Source organism: Pyrgilauda ruficollis, unplaced genomic scaffold (genome assembly GCF_017590135.1).
Source record: "Pyrgilauda ruficollis isolate IOZ18807 unplaced genomic scaffold, ASM1759013v1 scaffold52, whole genome shotgun sequence".
Lineage (NCBI taxonomy): Eukaryota > Metazoa > Chordata > Aves > Passeriformes > Passeridae > Pyrgilauda > Pyrgilauda ruficollis.
The window spans coordinates 658,820-681,421 of record NW_024526822.1 but is presented as its reverse complement, the minus strand read 5'-3'; the positions used below and the strand labels follow the sequence as shown (position 1 = coordinate 681,421).

Below are 22,602 nucleotides of genomic sequence, written 5' to 3'. Positions count from 1 at the left end.
AGCCCTGGCCGTGACACACCGGCCTTGCGGACACTCCGCTCCTCCAGGGCTGCTGCCTGGGCAGCACAAAGATTCCTTCTGCATTTCCTAGCACAAAAATTCATTCCAAATCTTATTAACAGAGATGAGATGAAGGAGGAAGCGGAGCTGATGCCATTCTGAAGGTGGCACTGTCCTTAGTGCTGGGGAAGCAGTATCCAGTGACCTGCTCTGAAATCTGTGATTTAGTGGGGCTGACTCTCCCACTGAATGAAGTTACTCTTTAGTGCTTTTTAAGGAAGTCTGAATGCTCATTAAAAATACCCAAACTGTGACTGTAGTCCCCAAACAGCACTTTTATAAAGTTATCATAGACATACCCCTAAAAGGTAAAAGTAATTCTGCTGAAAAGACATTCCTGGCAGTTATGAGCAGGCAGAAGATCTGATGGAATTTCACAGAATTTGATCAACAGTTCATTACCACGGCCTTTGCTTTCATTGCAAGGGGTTTCACTGCTGACTGGAGCTCAGCCCTGAGCTGTTGCAGCCTTGCTGGGCCACCCTGAGCTGCTGCTGGGCAAACAGGAGCCAGGCTGGCTGGGCTGAGCCCGCTGCCCACGCTGTGCTGCAGTGGCAAACACGAACTAGCACGTGGAAAAGCAAAATTACACCTCCAAAACTGATTTTGATGGCTGAAATCCTTGGTCTGGCTCCAGATTCCTGTCCCATCTGGACAGATCCAACATCCACAGGAAAGAACCAGAGCACTGATAAAAGGAGTGTGTGTATAGAGATGGGCTTTCTTCTCCCAGTCCCTGGGCAGTATGACTATTAATAATATTCAAACCTGTGGTTATTTCCCTTTCTTCAGCATGTCTGTCTTTGATTTTCCCAGTCTAGTCTCCATAATAAGGGGTTATTTAGCCTAGATTTAAGCTGGTTAAGACCCAGGTTTTCTGATGTACATGAAGTTCCATTAGTTCCCTTTTTACCTTGTTAAAAAAAAAAAATAAAAAGGAATGCAAATAATAAATTGCAAAATGTCTAGGTAGGAAAATAAAAATAAATATCATTCCAATGCTGATGTATTTTATTAGTAATAGTGTAACTTTTAAAAAAAAAGAAAAAATTGAAAATCATTTAAAGGAGAACAAAAAGTAGCTTGCAGATTCCAGCAACAGCCACACAATCCTGCACTGTGCTTTGGTTTGGGTAAATTCTCTTTTCCTGACCAGACAAATCTTCTGTGAAAGGTTTTCTGATGGGCTGTAATGTGTGTGCTCCTGGAATAGGGAATTAGGGAGGACAGGGGTACAGGACTGGCAACAAAGCCTGGGGGTAACCTGCAGTCAGCAGGCAGATCTGCCTGAGATATGCAGCTGGCCTGACATTTGCTTTTCAGAAAAGGAAATAGTTCACTAAGCTGGGGAGACAGTGTGGTATTATCAGTGACAGAGGAAAAAATAAAATAAAAGAAGAAGAAAAAAGAGAAAGACAAAAAATTACGGCAAAGCACTGAAGCACTTGGAGAGCACTCCCGGGGACCGGCTGTATCTCCGGCAAACCCCACAGAGGGCAAACACCATGGCAGAGCCTGATGGAACCATGCTCTCCCCCGTGTCCCCACTGTCCCTGGTCCAGCCTGGTGGAGTTTCCACGGTGCTGGTGACGATTTTCACAAGCGTGAAATGCGCGGCTTCCGCGCTCTCCCTTCCTCCCGGCTTTAGGAGCTGCTGTGTCTGTGCGATGCTGAGAGCCCCGGAAGGATGCCAGCCTAGCACACCCAGCCCGGCCCAGCCCAGCCCAGCCCAGCCCAGCCCAGCACACCCAGCACACCCAGCCCAGCCCGGCCCAGCCCGGCCCAGCCCAGCCCGGCCCGGCCCAGCCCAGCCCGCACTCTGGGAAGGGCGAGCCCGGGGGAGCCGCCCGGAGCCCCTCGCTGGGAGCTCGGAGGTCTTTCCCGAGCTCAGAGCTCCTGCGATCCCGAGCTCCCCAGGCAAGGATTCGCCTCCCCGCCTGCCCACCCTCCCTCCCGGCAGCCCAAACCCCTCCCTCGCCCCCCGCCCCTGCGCTCACTGAGAGCAGATACGGCGCCGTCACTCGCAGCCTCCGCGCCCTCCCTCTGCCCCAGCCCTTCAAAAGCTCGGGAGCGCCGCGGATCCCCGCAACGGGAGAGGGCACAGCAGGGCAAGGCGGGCGAACAGCAGGCAAAAGTGGCACGGCGGCGGCGGCGGAGGGCTCGGAGCCGAGCAGGAACATCAGGGATACCCAGGACAGGGGCGTGGGCAGCCTCCGTGCCACGCCAATGTTCGCTGCCAGCGGGCAGCGCCAGGGAGGCGGCGGGCAGCCCGGGGCCCCGAGGAGCAGCCCGGCTCCCTGGTGATGGCATGGACCGGCCGCTGCCCCCCCAGCCTCTCCCAGCCCCGCTCCTGCCCCCGAGCCCAGGCGCGACTGATGCGGAGCCGCTCGTAGCGAGTAAGTTACGGTTCCTTTGTTATTCCAGGTCACTCCCGATGTTCTCGGGCTGCAGAGGATCGGGACGAACGCGGAGCTGTTGGGCCAGCGGGATGCCAGGCTCCTGTGCCCAAACCTGCCCGGGTGTGGGCTGTGGACAGGCTCCTGCCTAACTCACAGCTGCCACGGAACTCTTTGGGAGGGCAGGGATTGGATGCTGATCTTGGGCAAAAGCACTGTCAGATCTAAAGGTGTGATGCGCGAAAAGACATTAAAAAACAGGAACTGCTCAGTTACAGGATTAGTGGAGATCACTGGAATGCAAAGGGCACCGGGAGACTGATCAGTGAGCAGCCCTAAATTATGGAGCGACTCCATGATCCTTATCTGGAGCCAAGATTAAATTCTTTCATAATTAGGATACTTGCCAGTCAGCTTGGAGTTACAGAGCCCTGGCAGTGCAGCCTCCAGATGAACAAGTGGCATATGCAGCCCTTGGAGGGACAGGGGATGCAGTGCGCTGGGAATCCCTCGGGGGTTATGGCTCTGGGAGGTAAAAGCATGACTGATTTTTTTACCAATGTCCTGTTGCATCACTCAGAAAGGTGCCTGGGGTTCTCCTTGTGCCAGCACATGGTGGCTGGGAGCACCAGGTTAACTTTTACACAGCCTCTCCCTTGGGTTTGAACAGGCAGTTTCAGGAACCAGTCAAGAACTGGCAGAAACTGACCCTGTCCCAAAAAACTTACCTCTGGCTTTTGGAGATTCTCATCAAGCAGCTCCTTCCTCCTGTGCCCTTTTACTTTAAAGTAGACCTTGGATTTGTGGAAGAGGAGCTCGGAGGGAAACCAAACTGGCTTTCCTCACTGGTTCTCTGACCAGTCCAAGCAGAAGTCCTGAGAAGGGGGGCAGTGTGTGGGGCAGTGTTTGTGCTGGGGGGTTATTTCACTTCTGGGCTTCAGTTCTTTGGCTCACTATTCCTACCCAGTTGGAAATAAAGGATTAGGATAATTCCTGATTCCCGTGGCAGAATATTTTCTATCTCTGAAAAGTTCCAGCCCAGTTATTTGTGGGGAAAAAAAATTAAAAAGGGCAAACAGAGCTTTGGAGTAATATTCCAAGGCAAATCTGCAGACTCCACTGTTTAAGTCACCCATTTTCTGTTGGGTTTGAGGTCAGGAGAGGCACTTGGATACTTGGGGCAAGCACTGGCCCTTGTCCAACAGTTTGGTGTGGGGTCAGTTTGTCCCTCTGTCACTCTGACCCCTTTCTGCAGTGGGTTCAAGCACTGCTGAAGGCCTTGGGGCAAAAAAAGCCTGTGTTTGGTAAACCCATCAGTGAACTCTTTGGGTGCAAGGTACTGCAGAAGTGTGAAGTGGTCCAACAATTTAATGTATTTTTAAAAAGTTTTACTGGTTTTGGTTTTGTTTTTGTTTTTTGGGGTTTTTTTTTTAGGTGGTTTTGTTTGTTTGTTTGTTTTGGGGTTTTTTTGTTTGTTTGTTTGTTTTTTATTGTATTTTTTTAAGCCACTGCAGATTGCAGAGTGATTCTCTGTTGCTGCAATGGTAAATTCCTAAACAATGGAGAATGGGAACACTGCTGCTCCTGGGGCAGGATTTTCTCCTAGAACTGAGATTCTGCTTTCTCAACATTCAGTGTTTGCTGTTCAGAGTAAACAGCCAGGAGCAGGAGAAACAGGAGTGTCTGATCAGGACAAAGGTGTCCCTGGCTTTGTTCAGCTGTGCTGCTTGAAAGACAATGGTCAGATTTTCAATGACACCATAAGATGTCCCTAAAATAGAGCTGGGGTGAGAGGCTAGGGACAGAGAGGCTGCAGAGTGCCTCAGGCACAGTCACTTCCTTGGAGGTGGAAGGATCAAATTGATTTATTTCCAGGCTTTATTTGTTGTTGGTAGAGAAAATATCATTTGACTGTTCCAAATCGTGGAAAACACCTAAGAGCACAATATTGTGGTTGCATCCTTTGCTCAGGGACTAGTCACACTCAAGGTCTTTAATTCAATGAAGTACAAGAGAATTGCCTGGGTGTTACATGGATTAAATCCTCCCATCCTTCCTGTGCAGTGGAACTCTGCCGTAGGAGATAGTCCCAATTTTATGGAAACTCCATATTCTCCAGTCCTCATGCTCTAACAAGTTGTAAAAGCCTGAATGATGCCTCAAGAAGCGTTTTCTAGTTTTCATCTTCTTTTTCTGTAAAAAAAGATCAGTTTTGTTTCTCCACTCTGTTCTGAATAGGTCTGGAGTCATTATATTTAATGCAGCTGTGAACTTGTGACGTGTGGGTTTTTTTTTTTTTTTTAACTTCAATCCATAGCTAAGGGAAAAAATGTATTTGAAACCTGTAGCTATTTGAGAGAACAGAAACTGCCTTCGTTGGCTTGGGAAATAATCTTGCTGGGTTATTCATCTGGTGGATCAGGCTGTGGAGGCTCTGCAGAGAGGTCTTCAGACACACCTGAAGCAGACAGGGACTGCATTCCCTGCTGCTGGAGTGGGGGAAGGAGGAAAGAGTTCTGCAGTGATTCCAGGGGCTCATTTAGGAGTTTGGAACAGCTAAATTTAATTCCTGCCCTGCCACAGACTCTCAATTGAGTGTTGAAGAACTAAGTGTCTTTGTGAGTGATTCCCCCATCCTGAAATATGGGAAATTGAGCCCTTCCTTGGTCCAGCCTCTTGGAAAACACGTAAAATTTTACAGCACGTGATATCTGTGCTGAGCGCTGTAAAACACTTGGATACTCTGGGAGTGGGAGAGTCACGTTCCTCCCTCACAACTGGCAATGGAAGGGCCCCAGGATCTCAGAGGAGAAGGATGGATTGGGAGGTAACTCACGGTAAAAGCAAAGTGCAAATGTCCATAAACCCTTCCTTGGGGTCAGATTGGCTCCCTGGCCAGAGAGATTTTCTTTGGAAAGACTGAGCACCTTCTGTTGGGGTATTCTGAGCCAGGGACACTCTGGGCACACAGGAGCAGTCACAGCCCAGCTCTGTGACAAGCACAAAGCCACCCTGGCCCTTCTGGCTAACCAGCAGCCACCCATCTCTGTGAGCTGGCGGCCTCTAGCCCCAGGGGAATCTGCTGTCACATCCTGAGTGCCAGGAAAGTGGTGCTGAGACTTACCCAAAACTCACAGAGGAGACGAGAGGCACCTTCCCACCTCAGTGCTGAGCGAGGTGACACTTGGAGAGGCAATTACTGGAGTCAGGGAGCTTTGGAATGTTTGTTTGTGAAGTGCCGCAGGTCTCCCTTCTTGTGCAGTGTCTTTGAATTTTTCCCTGGCTTTCAAGGGCACAACTCTTCTGCAGCCTCCCCTCCACCTGTGGATCCCCAAGCACTTCCCAAAGAGGCAGCCACCAAAACCCCAAACCTCTATTTATATGCAGTCAGAAAGATGGAACATTCCATGGTTTCCCCCAAATCCACCTGCCTTTCCTCACCTTGCATGCACAGATGTGTGTGGAAAAGCAGGCTGGTGGAACTGACTGCTCAGTCCCACTCACACACAGGCAGTGATAAAAGGATGGAGGAAAGATGCCTTTCTCTGGGAAATCAAAGCCCCACCTCAGTCAGAGCCTATCTCAAGTCATTTTTCTTCAGATTGTCAAAGGCCATCTTCTCCTAAGACTTCTCCTTCCTCCATCTTCCCATGAGCACTCAGTCTTCAGCAGCCAATGCTTTTATTCTCTTCGGTGCTGCTGCTTTAATTTCCTTTATTCCTGCACCTACTTCCCTATGTTGCTCCTGTCTGACAATTAAGAATTTCATTCCTTTGCAGCACTGTAACCTAAAGCAGAATTATGTGGCCCAGAGGAACCTGGGCACAGTAACCTGGTTTATGGGGTGTGGGCAACAGGCAGCAGCAGAACCAGGTCAGGTTTTTCAGTAATCTCTGTTCAGTATTATTGGTTGCTTGTTGAGAAGTAGAGGACTCATTGTCTGTCAAAAAAAGGAGATTGGGTTAAGTGAAAAAGAATAAAAATTCTGGGAAGTTGTGGGAGGTTTGCTAAAGAACAGTTGCTCAATTATTCTCCCAGTGTGAGAAAACACAGGCATTGGGTTTAAAAGAAACAAAAAGAAGTCTGCCTTTACACAAACTTGATGACAGATTCACGTCTTTAAACTCCACCTGCCTGCCAGTTTGGTCCTTTCCAGCGTCAAATCCCATCCCCATGGAAATTTGTGCATTTACTGCAGCCAGATCAGCAATTGTTTAAATGGAAAAAGCCCCCTGTTCAGCAGGGAAAGAAGTTTCTTCAAGTGTTTTATAGTTTTGACCTCCTTGCTGTCTCTGGCAAATTGCTGGACCTGCCAGGAGCACACCAGCTCTGTCAGGAGGGGCTGGGAGCTGCTCTGCCAAACACTGTCTCCTGGAGATTCTCACCCAACCCAGCCTGACTCCTGTGCAGCAGATCCCAGCCCCTAAATGTCACTGCCTGCCCCGAGTGTGTCATCTGGGCAGAGCTGAGCATCAGCAGGGCTGATAAAAACCTCTCTGCAAGGCTGATAATGCACTGACTCACAGCTCCTCATGCAGTAGCCTGTCCTAAAGGAAGGCAGCTTTGTACGGAAGTGACATTTTTATTATCCTGGCCTCGTTTAACCAAAGACAGCAAATGCCAGAGAAACAGAACAGTGCCTGTGACTGTAAGAGGCCATTTCACCCCATGGCTCTCTGTGCTGGAGGGAGCAGGGATTTACAGACTGGAGCTGAAATCTCTGGGAGATGCACGAACAAATTTACCATGATCTGGCAGAGATGTTTATGGCTGTGCACTGTGCAGGGAAGAGTTAACCAGGTCCTTACCCAGTTACACTGCTCCTTTCAGAGCCTCTTGTCATTTGGGCTAAAGTTCCCCAGGGCAGTTAAAATCATGAAAGAATGACAGCAAATTTTCTAGAAGATTCTGCTGCCTGGGATCTCACAGACCTTCCACATCCATATCACAAATTTTACTGTTGAGGAATTAAGGCAGAAGGAAGAGCAGTGATTTGCTCAGAATTAGAAAACCCCGGAATCATTGGGAGCAGAAAGCTGGATAGTGTGCAGCCACCCAAAGCTGTGCTCAAACTGCTAACCAGGAGCATTCTGTTTAAAGACTCTGAAGCAAAAATTCATATCCTTAATTATTTTTAATAACCACGCTGAGGTTATGCTCATACTACAATAGGAAATTTAAAGATGAAATATTGGTAGGAATTGTAATGCCACTGAAGCTGTCAGTGAACTTCTTATCCAGCAGGAATTTTTCTGCTTTACTTGATCACTTGGAAGGTGTTCCTGAAGGTTTGCAGAGATGTTTCAGCTGAGCTGTTGCTGGAGATCAGTAGCACCACCAGAGATGTTGCCATCCCTGTGAGTGTTTTAGTTAAAAAGGTTCCTCCATACATTCGTTAATGGGCAGTTCCTCAAACCTGCTCCACCAGGGTGGTCTTTCCAGGGATTTAGGATTTTTGGTTGCTTTTCCTCTATTCTGTTCTTTGTTATAAGTTTTAAGGTCTCTTTGGTGTGAATCTAGAACATGTAATCTTCCGCTCTAGATTGAAGTCTGGAACTGGATTGTTCTCTCTCCAATGGTGCCAGTGATAGCTTCAAATTTACTGTTATAAGAAAATTGTCTTTAAAACAAGTTTTTTAAAATTGAAAGCAACAGGCAACACTTGCCTGGTTTTACATTTAGATTGATGACAGCTTTTTAGTCCAAATGGAGTAATTTTAGATTAATCAATCAATGCAAACATACATCAAGAATATTATTTGTAAGGAATGAGGAGTTTTTTCACTACCTGATTTCCAGTGGGGGAGGCTTCTTTCCCTATTAAAGAGGGGGGAAAAGTGTGTGATTGTTCTGCCATGTGCTTTCACATGTTGGGAAGTGAGAGTCAAGCTGTGCCCCTGCACAGTTTTCAGCATCTTGCAGCACTTTGCACACGTGTAAAGAGACGAACCTCAGAGAGCAGAGAGAGCCAGGCCAGCGGGTCTGGAGGTTTGCCTTGCAGCAGGCAGTGAAAAGCAGCTGAGGACGTGTGTGAATACACCCTGAGCCAGCTCTCAGGAGGGACAGACACAGAGCAGGGGTCAAAATCCTGGCTGGAGAAAGAGAGCCACAGCACTGGGATTATCTACCCCATGTCCAGGGGGAGGTGGCAAACCTGATCCCCCAGTTTCCCATCCCAGCAGCAAGAATTCCCAGTCCCTGCCCTGGCCCTGGCAGCAGGCAGCAGTGCTGGGCTGTGCTGGCACAGATGGTTGGGCTCCCTGCGGAGCCGAGCCAGCGGGGCCGGTTCCAGCAGCAGGCTCCGGCTGCTTCGTTGGAGCACTGATCGATGGTGACTTAGACAAGGGCCACGAGGAGTTCTCTGCCATTAACCAGACTTGGCTGCAGCCGAATGGAAGTGAAAATTTGTTGCTTCGTTTCTTCATCCTGCCTCTGCTTCCTTCCCGCCCACCCTTTGTGCTTTTTAATACCGAAAAGATGGAGCTACTTTGTTCGGTCTTAAAAATTGTCTCTCCCAAGATACTCTTAATTGTATCTCTACACCTCTTCTCATTCACAGGCACATAAGAAGATTAAAGACAGAGGGAGCAGTAATAGATTTAGTTAGGTTTTAATAGGATTTGCAGAGGACAATACAGGGAATGAGCGCCATAGAAAATATTGCTGTTCTATCTTTGATATCCCTAAGGCTCCTTAGGTAGTCTTTGACAGAGGTTTTGTCTGTGCCCTGCATCCAGAGTCAAGACTCTCATTTTTTAAAGGAGTATCTAATCATCTCTGTAAACAGGATGTTACATTGGAACTGGCAGACAGCATTGCCACCCTCATCTCGTGTTATTTATTTGTATCCTGGTAAGCATTACTCTGAATGTCGACAGTGGGCTTTTTAATAGCTCTGATGCATTCCTAAAAGTGCCCAGTGATTTTGTCTTATGTCAGGTGGAGCAAAGGGGTGAGCTCTCTAATGATAGATCTCATTAACAGCAGGCCTGGATTCATCACACCCTCACACGTGGGATTCAAGATGCTCAATTAAATGTTTATTTCATGTTTAAAGCCCAGGCTCACGAATAAACTTCCAGAAGGTGATTCAGCACTCCTGAAATCTGAGTTATCCCTGGAGATGCCTTTCTCTGCTGACTGCAAGGGAAGCCTTCATGCATAATTTAGACTCATGTGAGATTTAGGTAGACAGTGCTGCTCAGCATTTTCCCTTAATTTCTAAGGTTTCTCTTGATATGCACCCAAAACCTGAGGCATGAAATAGCTCCAGTCCCTCCTGAAAAGTTATTGATGTATCTTTGTTCTGAGTTGTGATCTCAAGCAAATTTGATGTGTAAAAAAATCTAAGGACAAAAAGAAAGCCCCAAAATGTTCCAAGGTTTAAGTGTTCCACGCTCCCACAGCGTGCCCATCACCCTGCTGATGTTTGAAGGGCCTGTGTGTGTGATAAATCAGTCTTTAATTCTGGGTCACTGCAGGGCTGCGTTTAACAAGTGGCTGTCGTGGGAGAAGTGTGAGCCCTCCAAAATCAACGTCCTGATGGTCCAGACAGTGAAACAAAATGGCTTTTTTCTCTTTGCCTTCTGCCTGAAACTGTCTTTGTTTGTTGTGCAGCCCAGCCATGGCTGGAGATTCCCGGATCTTCATGAACCAGGACATGGACATCGGGGTCACATCCCGGGAGCCCAAGAAGATCCCCAAGCAGGCTCGGGATGACGTCCCCATCGCCACGGACAGGACCCGGCTCATTTCCACCGAGGGCAAGAAGCCGCGGCAGCGGTACATGGAGAAGAGCGGCAAGTGCAACGTGCACCACGGGAACGTCCAGGAGACCTACCGGTACCTCAGCGACCTCTTCACCACCCTGGTGGACCTCAAGTGGCGCTTCAACCTGCTGGTCTTCACCATGGTCTACACCATCACCTGGCTGTTCTTTGGGTTCATCTGGTGGCTCATTGCCTACATCCGGGGAGACCTGGACCATCTGGAGGACGAGAACTGGATCCCCTGCGTTGAAAACCTCAGCGGATTCGTGTCGGCGTTCCTGTTTTCCATCGAGACCGAGACGACCATCGGGTACGGCCACAGGGTCATCACGGAGAAGTGTCCCGAGGGCATCGTGCTGCTCCTGGTCCAGGCTATCCTGGGCTCCATCGTCAACGCCTTCATGGTGGGATGCATGTTCGTCAAGATCAGCCAACCAAAGAAGAGGGCGGAGACCCTCATGTTCTCCAACAACGCTGTCATTTCCATGAGGGATGAGAAGCTCTGCCTCATGTTCCGGGTCGGGGACCTCCGCAATTCCCACATTGTCGAGGCTTCCATTCGAGCCAAACTGATTAAGTCCAAACAGACCAAAGAAGGAGAGTTTATTCCCCTGAATCAAACGGACATCAACGTGGGATTCGACACCGGAGACGACAGGTTGTTCCTGGTGTCCCCTCTCATCATCTCACATGAGATCAATGAGAAAAGCCCCTTCTGGGAGATGTCCCGCACCCAGCTGGAGAAAGAGGAGTTTGAGATTGTGGTCATCCTGGAAGGAATGGTGGAAGCCACAGGTAAGGACCTGTGAGCAATCAGTCACTGTTTTGAGGAGGACAGGGGCACAAAGCATTGTGGGCAGTTTGGCATCAGGATTTCACTGTCCATGTTACCTGGACTGGGAGCACAGTGAGGTATGTTCTTGGGTAGTGCCTGACTCAGGTGGGGCATCTGAGATAACCAGCAGTGAAAAATCGGGCCTTTAGCTCATGCTGTAGGGTTTCACCCTCTTTTTTGTAGTGTTTCACCCTCTTTTATAAGTCTGGGATTGAGGTGAAGGGGTTAGTCCTGGAGCTCTCATAATCACTTAGAACTGATCCACAGGAGAAAAAAGCAATGTATTAAAGGAATTCTTGGTCTGTGGTGGTCCTGTTTCCTGTGATCAAAATTCATGGTGCAAATCTTCTCCCATTTCTTCTCTGTATTAAAGATTGGCTGTAACTGTGCTATTTTAGGTACTGCTGTAGTGTTGATTTTAAAGGGGGCTATGAAGTGCCCAAGTCTCACTGTATCCCATAAAGCAGCACGTGCTGAGGCTGAATGACTTGCACGTGGTGCAGGACACACATTCCCAGAAGGAGCTCAAAGAGGAAAAATACAGAAACTGCTTTTGTGACTCTTGCAGCCCTGCAGCTGCTTAACAGCTCAGACAAAGCTGGGTAATGGGAGATTAGGAGATATCCTCAGCCCATTCCCAGTTTCTCCTGGGGGTGTGTTTGTGGCAGAGATGAAAGAATTCTGTGTCTGTCTATAGTGACTCTGGAAAAGGGATAACGCTCAGCTTTCCACTGCGTGGGGAAGGCAGCTGAGGGAGGGATGGGCACAGAGGCTCCTTCCCACAGGTATCTCCCACAGGAGCTCTGGCTGCACCTGGCAGTCATTGCCGTGGGTCATTTCCACTCATGAATCCCTTTGCTCCAGGTTTGGGGAGGAGCTGGCAGCTCTTCCTGCTGCACTTGCGGCACAGCGAGTGTGTCCAAGCCCCTGAGATGCTCAGGTGCCTTCCAGGCAGGGTTTTCCAGCCTGGGGTGGGCAGAAGGCCTTGATGGAATCAGTGTCTGCAGGGGGAGAGGACTGCAGGCAACTCCGAGGAGAGAACTGCTGGCTGAAGATGGACAAACAAAGCCAGAGATGCAAAAAAAGCTTTTATAAGCAGTTTTCCCCTTTGGTGTTTCAGGATTTCAGTTATGAGACCAGAGTTTTCCTGTGGGTGGTGGTTGGATTTTGTTTTCCATCTCAATGAGGTTCTCTCTGAGTCATTAGCAGGGGTTTTCAGCTTGTTACAAGTACTCAGTGGTGTCAGCGCTCTGTCTCACAGATTCTGCCCCTTGCTGACTGTTAATTTTATCCCCTCCTGGAGATTTGCTCATTAGTTACCACAACCCGAGGAAGAAAAATTTCTCAAATTCCTGTATCCCAAACCTTTGCTCCCAAAGGCAGCTGTCCAGAGACGTAATTCAATATCCCAGAGTCTCCCTTTAGGTGATCAGCAGTGGCTGACTTTCCCAAACAGAGCTGATGGGAGGTGATGGATAAATTACATTCCACTGGGGCTGGAATATGTGCTGTGCAAGTGGAATTCACCTGGCATGTCCAGGGAAACGCTTTTCCCTGGCAGAGCATTGTAGAGACTCGGCAAAGGAAAGGGTGGGTGGAAAAGACTATCAAAGGCAAGGATTTGTAACAGTGACTTATTCTGCAGCCTAAACATTTATTAGAGGCTGGAGCTTCCTAATCTGGGCATGGCATGCAGCTCCTTGTTTGTCCAAAGCCTCTTTCCTCGTCAGACAGTGACACTATGAATGCTCTGAGCCCCTGCTGCTCTGCCTTCCTCGCAGGAAGGCTCAGCCTCTGCTGGGGATGTGTGAGAGGAAGTCATTATCAATAACAACCTCGGAATTAAAAGCATGGCAGAGGAATAATATTGCCTTACAAATGGGCTCTTCTCCCAGAGGGATTGCAGAGGCTGGGCTGTAAGGATATTAAGGAGCATGCATCTGTGGAAATGAATTACCCTGGGCTCAGAAGGCAGCCTGGGAAGTCCCACCCTGGAGCTGGAGGAGGCATTCTGCATGAACTCAGAGCTGAGTGGACCTTGGATGATTCCAGGATGCAGTTCGGAGGCTGGGATGGCTCTGAGGGACCTCTGGCAGCAGGGGAGTGGGATATTTTGTGTCAAGAAGAGTGGCTTGCAGAGACAGTGTTTGTGCTTTCCTGCTTCATCCTCACACTTGGGAATATTGACAAAGCAGTTTGGGGTTATTAATCCCTCCCTCCACACTTTAAAATCTGCTCCAAGCAAATTCTTAAGGTACTCCCCTGCCCATGGCACTGCTCAAGCCCCATCTGCTCTCAGGAGTGGTGTGATATTTACTCCCAGCAGGACTTCTGTTAAATCCTGACATTGTCACAGCCTGGTTGGGTTCAGGGCACTGTAAAATACAACAGAGCATTTGTTCCCTTAGCAACCCCTACGGAAAATGAGGACTCCACCCCCCCTGAGTTCAGAGGTACCACTGGTCAGAATATACAGCTCTGCTTTCCATAAGGTGTTTGGAAAGCAGGTCAGAAAGTGATTGGCAACATATCAACGACTACAGACACTGAAGCACGACTAAAAGTGGGGATATTTTTCACTGATAATTTGGGACAGTGATTTTATAGCTATTTTCCGTAGATTTAACCAGGCACACACATATTACAAATGTAATGCATTGTCTCCTCTCAAACAAGCAGCTCTATTTACTGACATTTAAGTTTAATTCTGACCCAGTGCAAGGCAAAGATGGTAAATAGCTTCAAATGAAAAGTGTAGAGTAAATTCTGAGGAGTTCACACCCTTCAAGTCATTGGGTTTTTTACAAAGTGAAACACTGTGACTTAAAACAAAGATTTTGTGTTCAAGTTGCCTTGGCTTTTCAAAGGCCTGAGTAACAGCACACTGAAGAACAGCAGCTCACCAGCCAGCCTAAAATGCAGTGCGTTTATTTGGCTGAAAAAGATAAAAAAGCTGGTGTTACTGCACTGAGAGCTGTGGGGCACCCGGGGCTGCTGCACTGGGTGACCCTCAGAGCCTGGCACAAGCCCATCGATGTTTGGGATGGGTGAGGAGGCACGGCTCAAGGAGCGGAGGGAAAAGGCCAAAGGGAGAGTGAGTTTCTGGGCAGTTCTGTTGTGGTCACTGCTGGGTGAAACGAGCACTGTCAAGACAAAATCAATATTGCTGACAAGTGTGCAGACTCCCAGGGGGCTCCGTGGGCATCTGGGGGCAGCAGCATCACCCCCAGTGCTCCTGGTGAGCTGGGCACAGGCTTTCCTTCAGGGAATTCCTTATCTTTGCCTTATCTGAAAGGGACTCTTGTCAACATCAGCTGCCACAAATCTAACTTGCAATAAAAGGGAACAAAGCAAAGGTGGAAAGTCTGTTTGCACAGTGAATACATTTTTGCTTTCCTTGTCTCTCTGCTCCTCAAAATCTCAGGGCCACCCTGGTGAAGCAGCTCCTGCTGCTGCTGGCCAAAGCTGCTGCCCTTTCCCTGCTGATCCCAAACTGAACAGTGTTTAAAAGCTGCTGGGACAGGGAAGAGCAGGGGAGGTCCGGGCCCCCCTCCCACGTGGTGCAATCAGCTGGGTTGTGATGAAGCATTTGGCTGATCTGGTTAGGGAACATTAGCAAGTCCGATTTTTTAAAATACTGTTTTTCTCTGTAAGCCTTCGCTGCATGTGCTGACACACTCTGCATATCCTATAAGACATCCTGGCAGGTAATTTGAAGGGCTTCTCTTCTCTTGCAGCTTTACCCTTCCTCTGCTATTTGCTGGCAGTTATCCAAATCCTGATCCAAATGCTGCTTTTTCCGTGGCTGCCTGCTGCCCTCATTCCCTGGGCACAGCATCCAGCACTGCTGCTCCCTGGGCACGGAGGCAGCAGAGCTTGTTACTCCACTCCTGGTCCTTCCTGGTCTTCATTGCCTCTTTTTCCCAGCACAATTAAATAAGGCACAAGAAACACTCCAGATGCCTGATTAGTCCAGTCACTAAATGAAGTTTTAATGAACTCTTATGTAAGTACAGGTATATATTTTTCTGGCTTAGAGTCAGTGTGATAAAAAGGGATTTAATGATTAGAAGTAATTAACCCATCCTGTCCCTGTGGGAGTGTAGGCAAACAGCAGACTTTTCACACTTCAATTTATCCACCTTTGCAGAGGACAGAGTACAGTTTCCTGGCTGTAAATGTAGGGCCAAATGGAGTAGTCACAACAAAAGATATGCTGAAATTAATCATGATTTTCATGGGAGCACAAAGGAAGGGTGAAATTACTGAATGGAGTTTCTGGGCATTCATCATCTGGTTTGGGTTATCTTGTGTTGCTTTGCATTTTGCATATAAATAAGTTTTCTGCAAGGAGAATCTTTCAGAAGTGTTACAGACACTGCCTAAAAAATGACAGGAAGAGATGTCTCAGGTCATTGTGTTCGTGAGCTGGACTGTCCTCTGGAGGCAGAGGCTGGCAGTGGTGTCTGAGGAGCCTCTGCAGTTGCTGTAAGCCCTAAACAAGTTACCTGGTGTGAGCTTGGCTCAGACTGGGCCTGCTGGAGATGTGGCAATTGAATCCAAGGTCTTTACATCTTAAAGTCCTTTTATTATATTTTTTCCCAGTGCCTAGGAGGTTTTGCATGCCTGGAGAGCATTCAGATAAATTAAAATCCTATTACTCTCCTCTGGCATAAATATCAAAGTGAATCAAGCCCAGCCATGTCCTCTAAAGGAGACAAGCACAAATAATTGGAGGACCATGCTCCTACCTTCTAATATTCCTTTTCAAGCTGGAAGAACATTGACTATTTAGATGTTACAGTGTTCTTAATTAACATAGAGGGACTAATAACTTTTACAACTTACCATATGCTAATGCAAATTGAAGGACACATATTGCTTAATTACAGCAATAAAACTTAAATTTTTTATGCCTCTTCCTTGCCACCCGTAAACTTCCATCACTGGCACTGCACCTCCGAGGCCATCAGCTCCTGGGCAGTGGTTGTTCCACAGCTTCAGAGCATCCAGGAGAAGGAAAAACATCATCCTGGGCACAACAGAATGGGCAGAGGAGGGCAGAGAGGGAGATCACTGCCAGCAGGGCCTGTGTCCCAGGGGGCCGAGCAGATCTGGCCCAGCCCAGGCAGGCACATGACATTTCCCAGCAGATAATCACTGAGCTCCCTGGCATTTCAATGAGCACTGTTAATTTTAGCCTGATGAAAAATGTTGTCTTGACAGCCCCAGGGGCTGGGCTATCTCTGCCCACTGAGGAGCTTCAGGCCAGGGAGCAGCACTGGAAGGTTCACTTCTGCTGGGGATGGGATCCCATGGAACCTGGGGAGATTTGGGGTTGGCAAAGCACCCTCTGTGTCCCCCCGTGCTCTCCCATTAACTGAGGTCACCTGGGATGGGATGTTTGCCAAAAATCAGCATCTCCAACAGCAGGAGAGAGCCTTTGGTGGCACCCAAGCAGCTGCAGCTGCAGATTTGGGGTGGTGAGGTCTGGTTTACCCGGGCACAGGGAGCACTGTCCCCTTCCCAGCCCAGGCTGTGCTCCAGGGCAGGAGCAGCAGGATCAGCCCGTGCTGAGCCGGCTCCTCCCGCTCCTTGTCAGCACGCTCAGACATTCCAGCTCTTTGCTAACTGGTTGTGATGACAGCAAAGACCTATTGCAGAGTTCCTGGCACTTGTTTTACACCCCGGCGTTTGCTCTGCTCTCAGATGTGATAAGACACCGGCTTTAATACACATCACAGTCTGCTCTGGATGTTTCATCTGCTGGGAAGCAGAGAGGGGCTGTTTAGGGAGCATCCCTGGCTGCCTTGAGCAGGAGCAGGCACAGCTCTGTTATTGATCTGTGGCTCCAACCCACAGACGAAATATCCACTTCTTAGGATTCTGCTGTAATGAAATGAGCATTAAGTCTCTGTGCAATGCTTATTGCACAACTTGAAACCAGGACACAGTGCCCTGGTCTCCAGCATCCATAAATCCTGGAACTGGTTCTAGCTTTACTGAAAACTTGGTGCATCTACTTCTAACTTCAAACAAGTTTTATCTCTGGTTTCTATTAAAACAGAGTTTTGTTTGCAGCATGAAGCTGAGCTGCTGCATTAAGAGATGAGAAAGCTGCAACTAAAAGTTGGCATCTGAAGATTTCTCATATCATTTCATGTTTTCCTCAACAGACAGGCTGCACACATTTATATTAAACATACTTTTTCATTTTAAACCAGATTGTTTAGGAGAAAATGAAACTTCTAATGGTCTTACAACCCCTTAAAATAGGATAGAGTTGAAAAATGTATGTCTATGAATTCAAGTACATCTACTTGGACTGAAAGAAGGAAAATGAGGATATAGGGCCATGAAGATGATGGGATGGAGCAGCGCACCTATGAGGAAAGGCATTGTTCAGAAGAGAAGGATCCAGGGAGAGCTCAGAGCCCCTGCCAGGGCCTGAAGGGGCTCCAGGAGAGCTGGAGAGGGACTGGGGACAAGGGATGGAGGGACAGGACACAGGGAATGGCTCCCACTGCCAGAGGGCAGGGATGGATGGGATATTGGGAATTAGGAATTGTTCCCTGTGAGGGTGGGCAGGCCCTGGCACAGGGTGCCCAGAGCAGCTGTGGCTGCCCCTGGATCCTGGCAGTGTCCAAGGCCAGGTTGGACACTGGGGCTTTGGAGCTGCTTGGGGTAGGGGAAGGTGTCAATGTTTAATGTCCCTTCCAACCCAAGCCATTCTGGGATTCTGTATTCTTTTGACATGAAGTTTATTTAAATGAAACCCCCAAATACCACTTCTCTATATCTGCACCGTTAAAACCCAAAATGTGTAGTTATACATTCTTTAAGGAAAGGATTAACAGCCTTTACTGGGGCCATAGATGCTATGGTTAATTCTGCAAGAAATTCGGAGGGTCTGGAACCTTTCTTGAGTTCTTATGTTCTCCAAAGTGTCAGTGCTTCAGGGCTGCATGATTGATGTAGAAGAGCAGTAATGTCACAGTTGGTGTGGTACCCAGATCTGGGTGTATTTGCAGCCAGGAGTTGCACTTGGTGATCCTTGTGGCTTCCCTCCACTTCAGGATATTCTGAATTCTGATTCTACTTGATGGATGGGAGCATATGGCAAATGATTCCCTATACCCAAGACATCCCACAGGCTCAGATAAACCAGAATTGTGCAGTGAAACAGGTGATTTTTTCAGGGATACACAGGGGTCTGAGTCTGGGGGTTGCTGTGCCCCTCTGCAGGGTGGCACTGGGATATTCTGAGCACAGAGGGCACATGTTGTGTTCCAGTGGCAAGTGGCTGCATCCATGTGCTCTTAATAAAAACAAGGTTTATTGTTTCCACACCTCTTCTGTCATCTTTGCGCAGTCACAGAGGCAATAATTAGCTAGGGACATTACAGATGCATTAATTAACCAGGCTGGAGAGCACAGGGCAGCCTGCAAAGCAGGCACTTAATGGAATTTGAAGCAGAGACAATGGTGTTGTTTACTGGGTGATGTGGGAGTTGCCAAGCAGTGTGTCCCCACGCAATTAAACACCACTGCACATGTGCTAAAAAGGAATATTTGAATGGGATTATGGAGCAATTACAAGTTGTCTTATTGTGCTGGCTCAGTGTCCCCCTGGGGTTACAGAAAGCAGCTCCTGCAGGAAGCTGGCAGCAGCAGTGTTTGCTTGCTGAAAGCTTTCCATTGTTCCTGCCCTAATTGAATACTTAGAGCAGGACTGGGACGGTGTCCCAGGAGCTCAGGTTCACTCAGGTGCTCCCTCAGGGAAGGAGCTATTTCAGACCTGGATTATAAGGCAGGAGTTCCCTCAGAGAGCTCCAGGCCCCCACATTTCACAAGGACACCCCATCTTTGCCCTGGAGACTCCTTGATGGTACCTTGATGCAGCACTTGGAAAAGCAGGATAAGAATCAGCTGATTCATCCACAGGATTGATCCTCGAGCTTGCAGGGTCTCCTCTCCTGCTCTCCTTGCTGGCTCTGGAGGAGGCACTTGGAGGCCTTTGGGATTTCTGTTGCCAAACCAACTCTGTACAAGGGGAAAAGGACTGGTTTATTTTAGCCAGCTGCTGGTTTCCAGCCTCCTGGGGCATGAGGCAGCACCAGGAAATGGGATTAGCCCTGCAGCCCTGATCCCCCAGACAACAGGAATGAGAGCCCTTGCCCAGGGAGGTCAGCGTGGGATCAGTGCCTGTAACACAGCTCCCCTGGCAAAACCTGTACCAGGACTGGGAAACCAGCAGCGCTCCTGGGGCTTCCAGCTGGCCCAGGGCAGGAGGGCTGACCCTCCTCACCCCACGGCTGGTGATGCTGCACATGGCAGAGCCACCAAAGGCAGGAGTGGTCTCACCCTGTTCCTTAGCTGTAAAGCAAAAGCTGCGTTTCCTGACAAGATGCTGAACTTCCACAGAGCTTCTCCTGAAGGCAGCAGCACTTGGGGTGATTTTCATTCCCTGGCTGTGTTTCTCATGGCAGCCTCTGCACTTCCCAGTTCCTTCCAGCCCAGGAAGCAGGCACGCTGGAACACTGTGACTAACGCTGTACTTGTTGTTCCTGCCCAGAAGCAAACACTCCTGCAGATCTTCTTGAGGGGAAGGATTGGGTTTGCAGCCTGTGCTACAGAACTGCAGATGTCTCAGCACTCTGTGTGTGTCACCTCTCTTCCCCTTTCAAGGAACAAAATACTCCTGGCCTGGTGACTTTAAACCATGGAAAGCACTAAGAGGCTTTCAGCTTTGCAGAGAACTTGCCTGTGTGGGTGTCTTTTAATGGTCTGTAGCAATTATAAGAACAAAATATTCCTCTTTTCACAAAGGTGGGGGTTTTTTTTAAAGGAAAGGGGTTTTCTGAGTGCTCTGAGATTTCAGTCACTTCTGAGCTCACAGAGTGAGAATATGTGATATGCTCTTCCCTGAAGCATCTGACACTGAGATTTTTTCTCCCTATGCATTACTTTAGATTTCTGTCCCTGTGCTCTGGGCTGCAGGAATTAGACTTGCAAGTATTGGCCAGAAACTGGATCAAGTGCATGTTTTGAATCTATTCCAGTCAGGCCAATCCCTCACCCTCTATGAGAGAACTGTGGGAGAACTTTGTGAGGTTAGCTTTTCACTGGAAATTAATCCCAAAATCGAAGCATAATTAGGAAAAAGAGAAGAAAAATGTTTGGAAGAGAAAACAGCCTTGACACCGGGGGGTGATTCCAAGAGGATTTCCTCACAGGTGTGCTTGTCCCTACTCTGCAGAGCTTCTCTTTAAACTTTTTCAAAGTAAATAAACTCTGATCCATGGGGCTGAGGAGCAGCTTGACAAATACCAGTTCCTGTGAGCCACGGTTCATTCAAACCACAGCCCAGCAGCACCCAGGGCTTGAACCCTCCTGGGGATTCAAAGCCAGCTGGGTTGGGAACCCCTCACCTTTGGGCTGAGCATCCAGGTGTGTGCAGCTGTGTTGGGTGAATTTAATGTCCCTTGCAGGAGAATTGTGGCACTAATGCAGGGGGATTGTGGCACTAAAGCATGGGGAATTGTTGCACTGCTGCAGGGGAATTGTGGCACTAATGCATGGGGAATTGTGGCACTGCTGCACAGGGAGCTGTGGCAATAATGCAGAGGGATTGTGGCACTAATGCAGGGGGATTGTGGCACTAAAGCATGGGGAATTGTTGCACTGCTGCAGGGGAATTGTGGCACTAATGCGCAGGGAATTGTGGCACTAATGCAGGGGGAATTGTGACACTGCTGCACAGGGAATTGTGGCACTGCTGCAGGAGAATCGTGGCACTAATGCAGGGGGAATTGTGGCACTAATGCACAGGGAATTGTGGCACTGCTGCAGAGAAGTAGGGATGGTGCCAGCCCGGAGGAGGGCAGGGCAGGGGGTCCCTGCGCTCTGGGCTGTGTGGGGCTGAGGCAGCACTTGCAGGACTGGGGGTTGTTCCAGCAGGATCCACCAGGACCTGTTTATGTCAGGCACAGAAACAGCCCCTCAGCAGAGCAGGGGGAGGCACAGAGAAGCTGCTTGGAGCCTGCAAACCCCTAAGCACGAGGTTCAGGAGGTGGAAGATGCCGAGGCGAATGCATCCCTTTCCCTCTGGGTACTCAGCTTGTTCATGATAGAGGCTTTTGTGAGGCTTATTAAGCCAAGACTTCTCTGTGTCCCAGAGCAATCAGGTATGGAAATGACACAGAAGTGCTTTCAAGTGCCAGGCGTGGTTGGGTGAGCACTAAGGAAGCTTTGCCTCTAACATCCCTCTCTTTCCACCCAGGGATGACTTGCCAGGCTCGCAGCTCCTACATGGACACCGAGGTGCTGTGGGGACACCGCTTCACCCCCGTGCTCACCCTGGAGAAGGATTTTTACGAGGTGGACTATAACAGCTTCCACAGCACCTACGAGACCCACACGCCCGTGTGCTGTGCCAAGGAGCTGGCCCAGTCCCGCCGGGAAGGGCAGCTCCTCGGGCCCCTGCCCAGCCTGGGGCGGGACACAGGGACAGCCGAGGAGGAGGAGGAGGAGGAGGAAGAGGAGGAAGGCAGGGAGCCGGCGGGACTGAGCGGAGCCAATGGGACAGCGGGAGAGGGGAAGGAAGAGGTGCCTGTATAACCCCGGAGCCGCTGGAGCACAGCCACCCGCACCCTGCTGGGACACTGCACCGGCCAGCCAGGACCCCCGGAGCCAGAGCTGGGGTTCATGTCCTGCTGCTCGTCCTGGGAGTCACTGCACTGCACCGTGCCTCAGTTCCCCTCCCTTTCCCTGAGGCTCTGAGCTTTGCCCTCCTCTGCAAAGCATCTTGATCTCCACGGACAAGGCCCTCTCTTCTCATCACTGTCAAAACCGAAATTCCCACCGCTGGTTGTTTCAAACAGTGTTCGTTGGACGTGCAGAACTCTGCCCCTCTTGCCAGGGTGTTTGACCAGTCCAGAATGTCTCAGTATGAAGAATGTGGTTTCATACCTTCACTTAACTTGTGAGTCAATGTATTGTAGACATTGTTCCAGCTAAATTAAAAGAAAAGGTAAAAACCTCCCTGCTATGTAGTGAAGTGTTTTGCCTTCATGAATTTTACAAACAAATGTTACTGTTTGCTTCCAGGATCACAGCCATTGGGATTTATTTCCTACAAAATGTCTGATATGAGCAGGACACCTTTCCCTGCAGACCTTTAACATGTTTATCCAATGTTTTGTCTTCTCCAGCTGAAGTGTTTTGTGTACTCTTTTCATGGAATCTCTGACACATTTCATAGGCTACCCATGGTCAGAGCAAGTTTAGATTTCGCCCCAGTGAAGGTTTTTTCCTGGCCTGAATGTCCCAGTTGCAGTTGTAATTGATGATTTGATGATTTAAAACAAAGGACGTGGTCCCCTGGGGGTTGGAATGTTCTGGAATTTCAGAGGCTCTGGAGTAGGGAGACTGGGTAAGTGGCAGTTTGCAAAATTTGCTGCTTTTCTGCAAAGCACATATTTAAAATAAAGGTTGAAGTGCTGATGTTCCTGCAGCTAATGGGAACACACTGACGTAACTG

General features: G+C 48.9%; 1 protein-coding gene across 1 annotated transcript; it reads left to right on the top strand.

The window, feature by feature from the left end:
* Positions 1-2,067: 2,067 nt before the first annotated feature.
* KCNJ5 (potassium inwardly rectifying channel subfamily J member 5) lies at positions 2,068-22,103 on the top strand. Its single transcript, XM_041480621.1, has 3 exons — positions 2,068-2,456; positions 10,074-11,020; positions 21,343-22,103. Exons 2-3 carry the CDS (start codon positions 10,081-10,083, stop codon positions 21,678-21,680), a joined length of 1,278 nt encoding a protein of 425 aa, XP_041336555.1. The 5' UTR covers positions 2,068-2,456; positions 10,074-10,080; the 3' UTR covers positions 21,681-22,103.
* Positions 22,104-22,602: the final 499 nt, after the last annotated feature.

Bases quoted from the DNA above. Each gene is read 5' to 3' on its own strand.
- KCNJ5 (XM_041480621.1), top strand. From the start codon at position 10,081: ATGGCTGGAGATTCCCGGATCTTCATGAACCAGGACATGGACATCGGG. The intron at 11,021-21,342 runs GTAAGGACCTGT...CTTTCCACCCAG, and splicing joins AGGAATGGTGGAAGCCACAG to GGATGACTTGCCAGGCTCGC.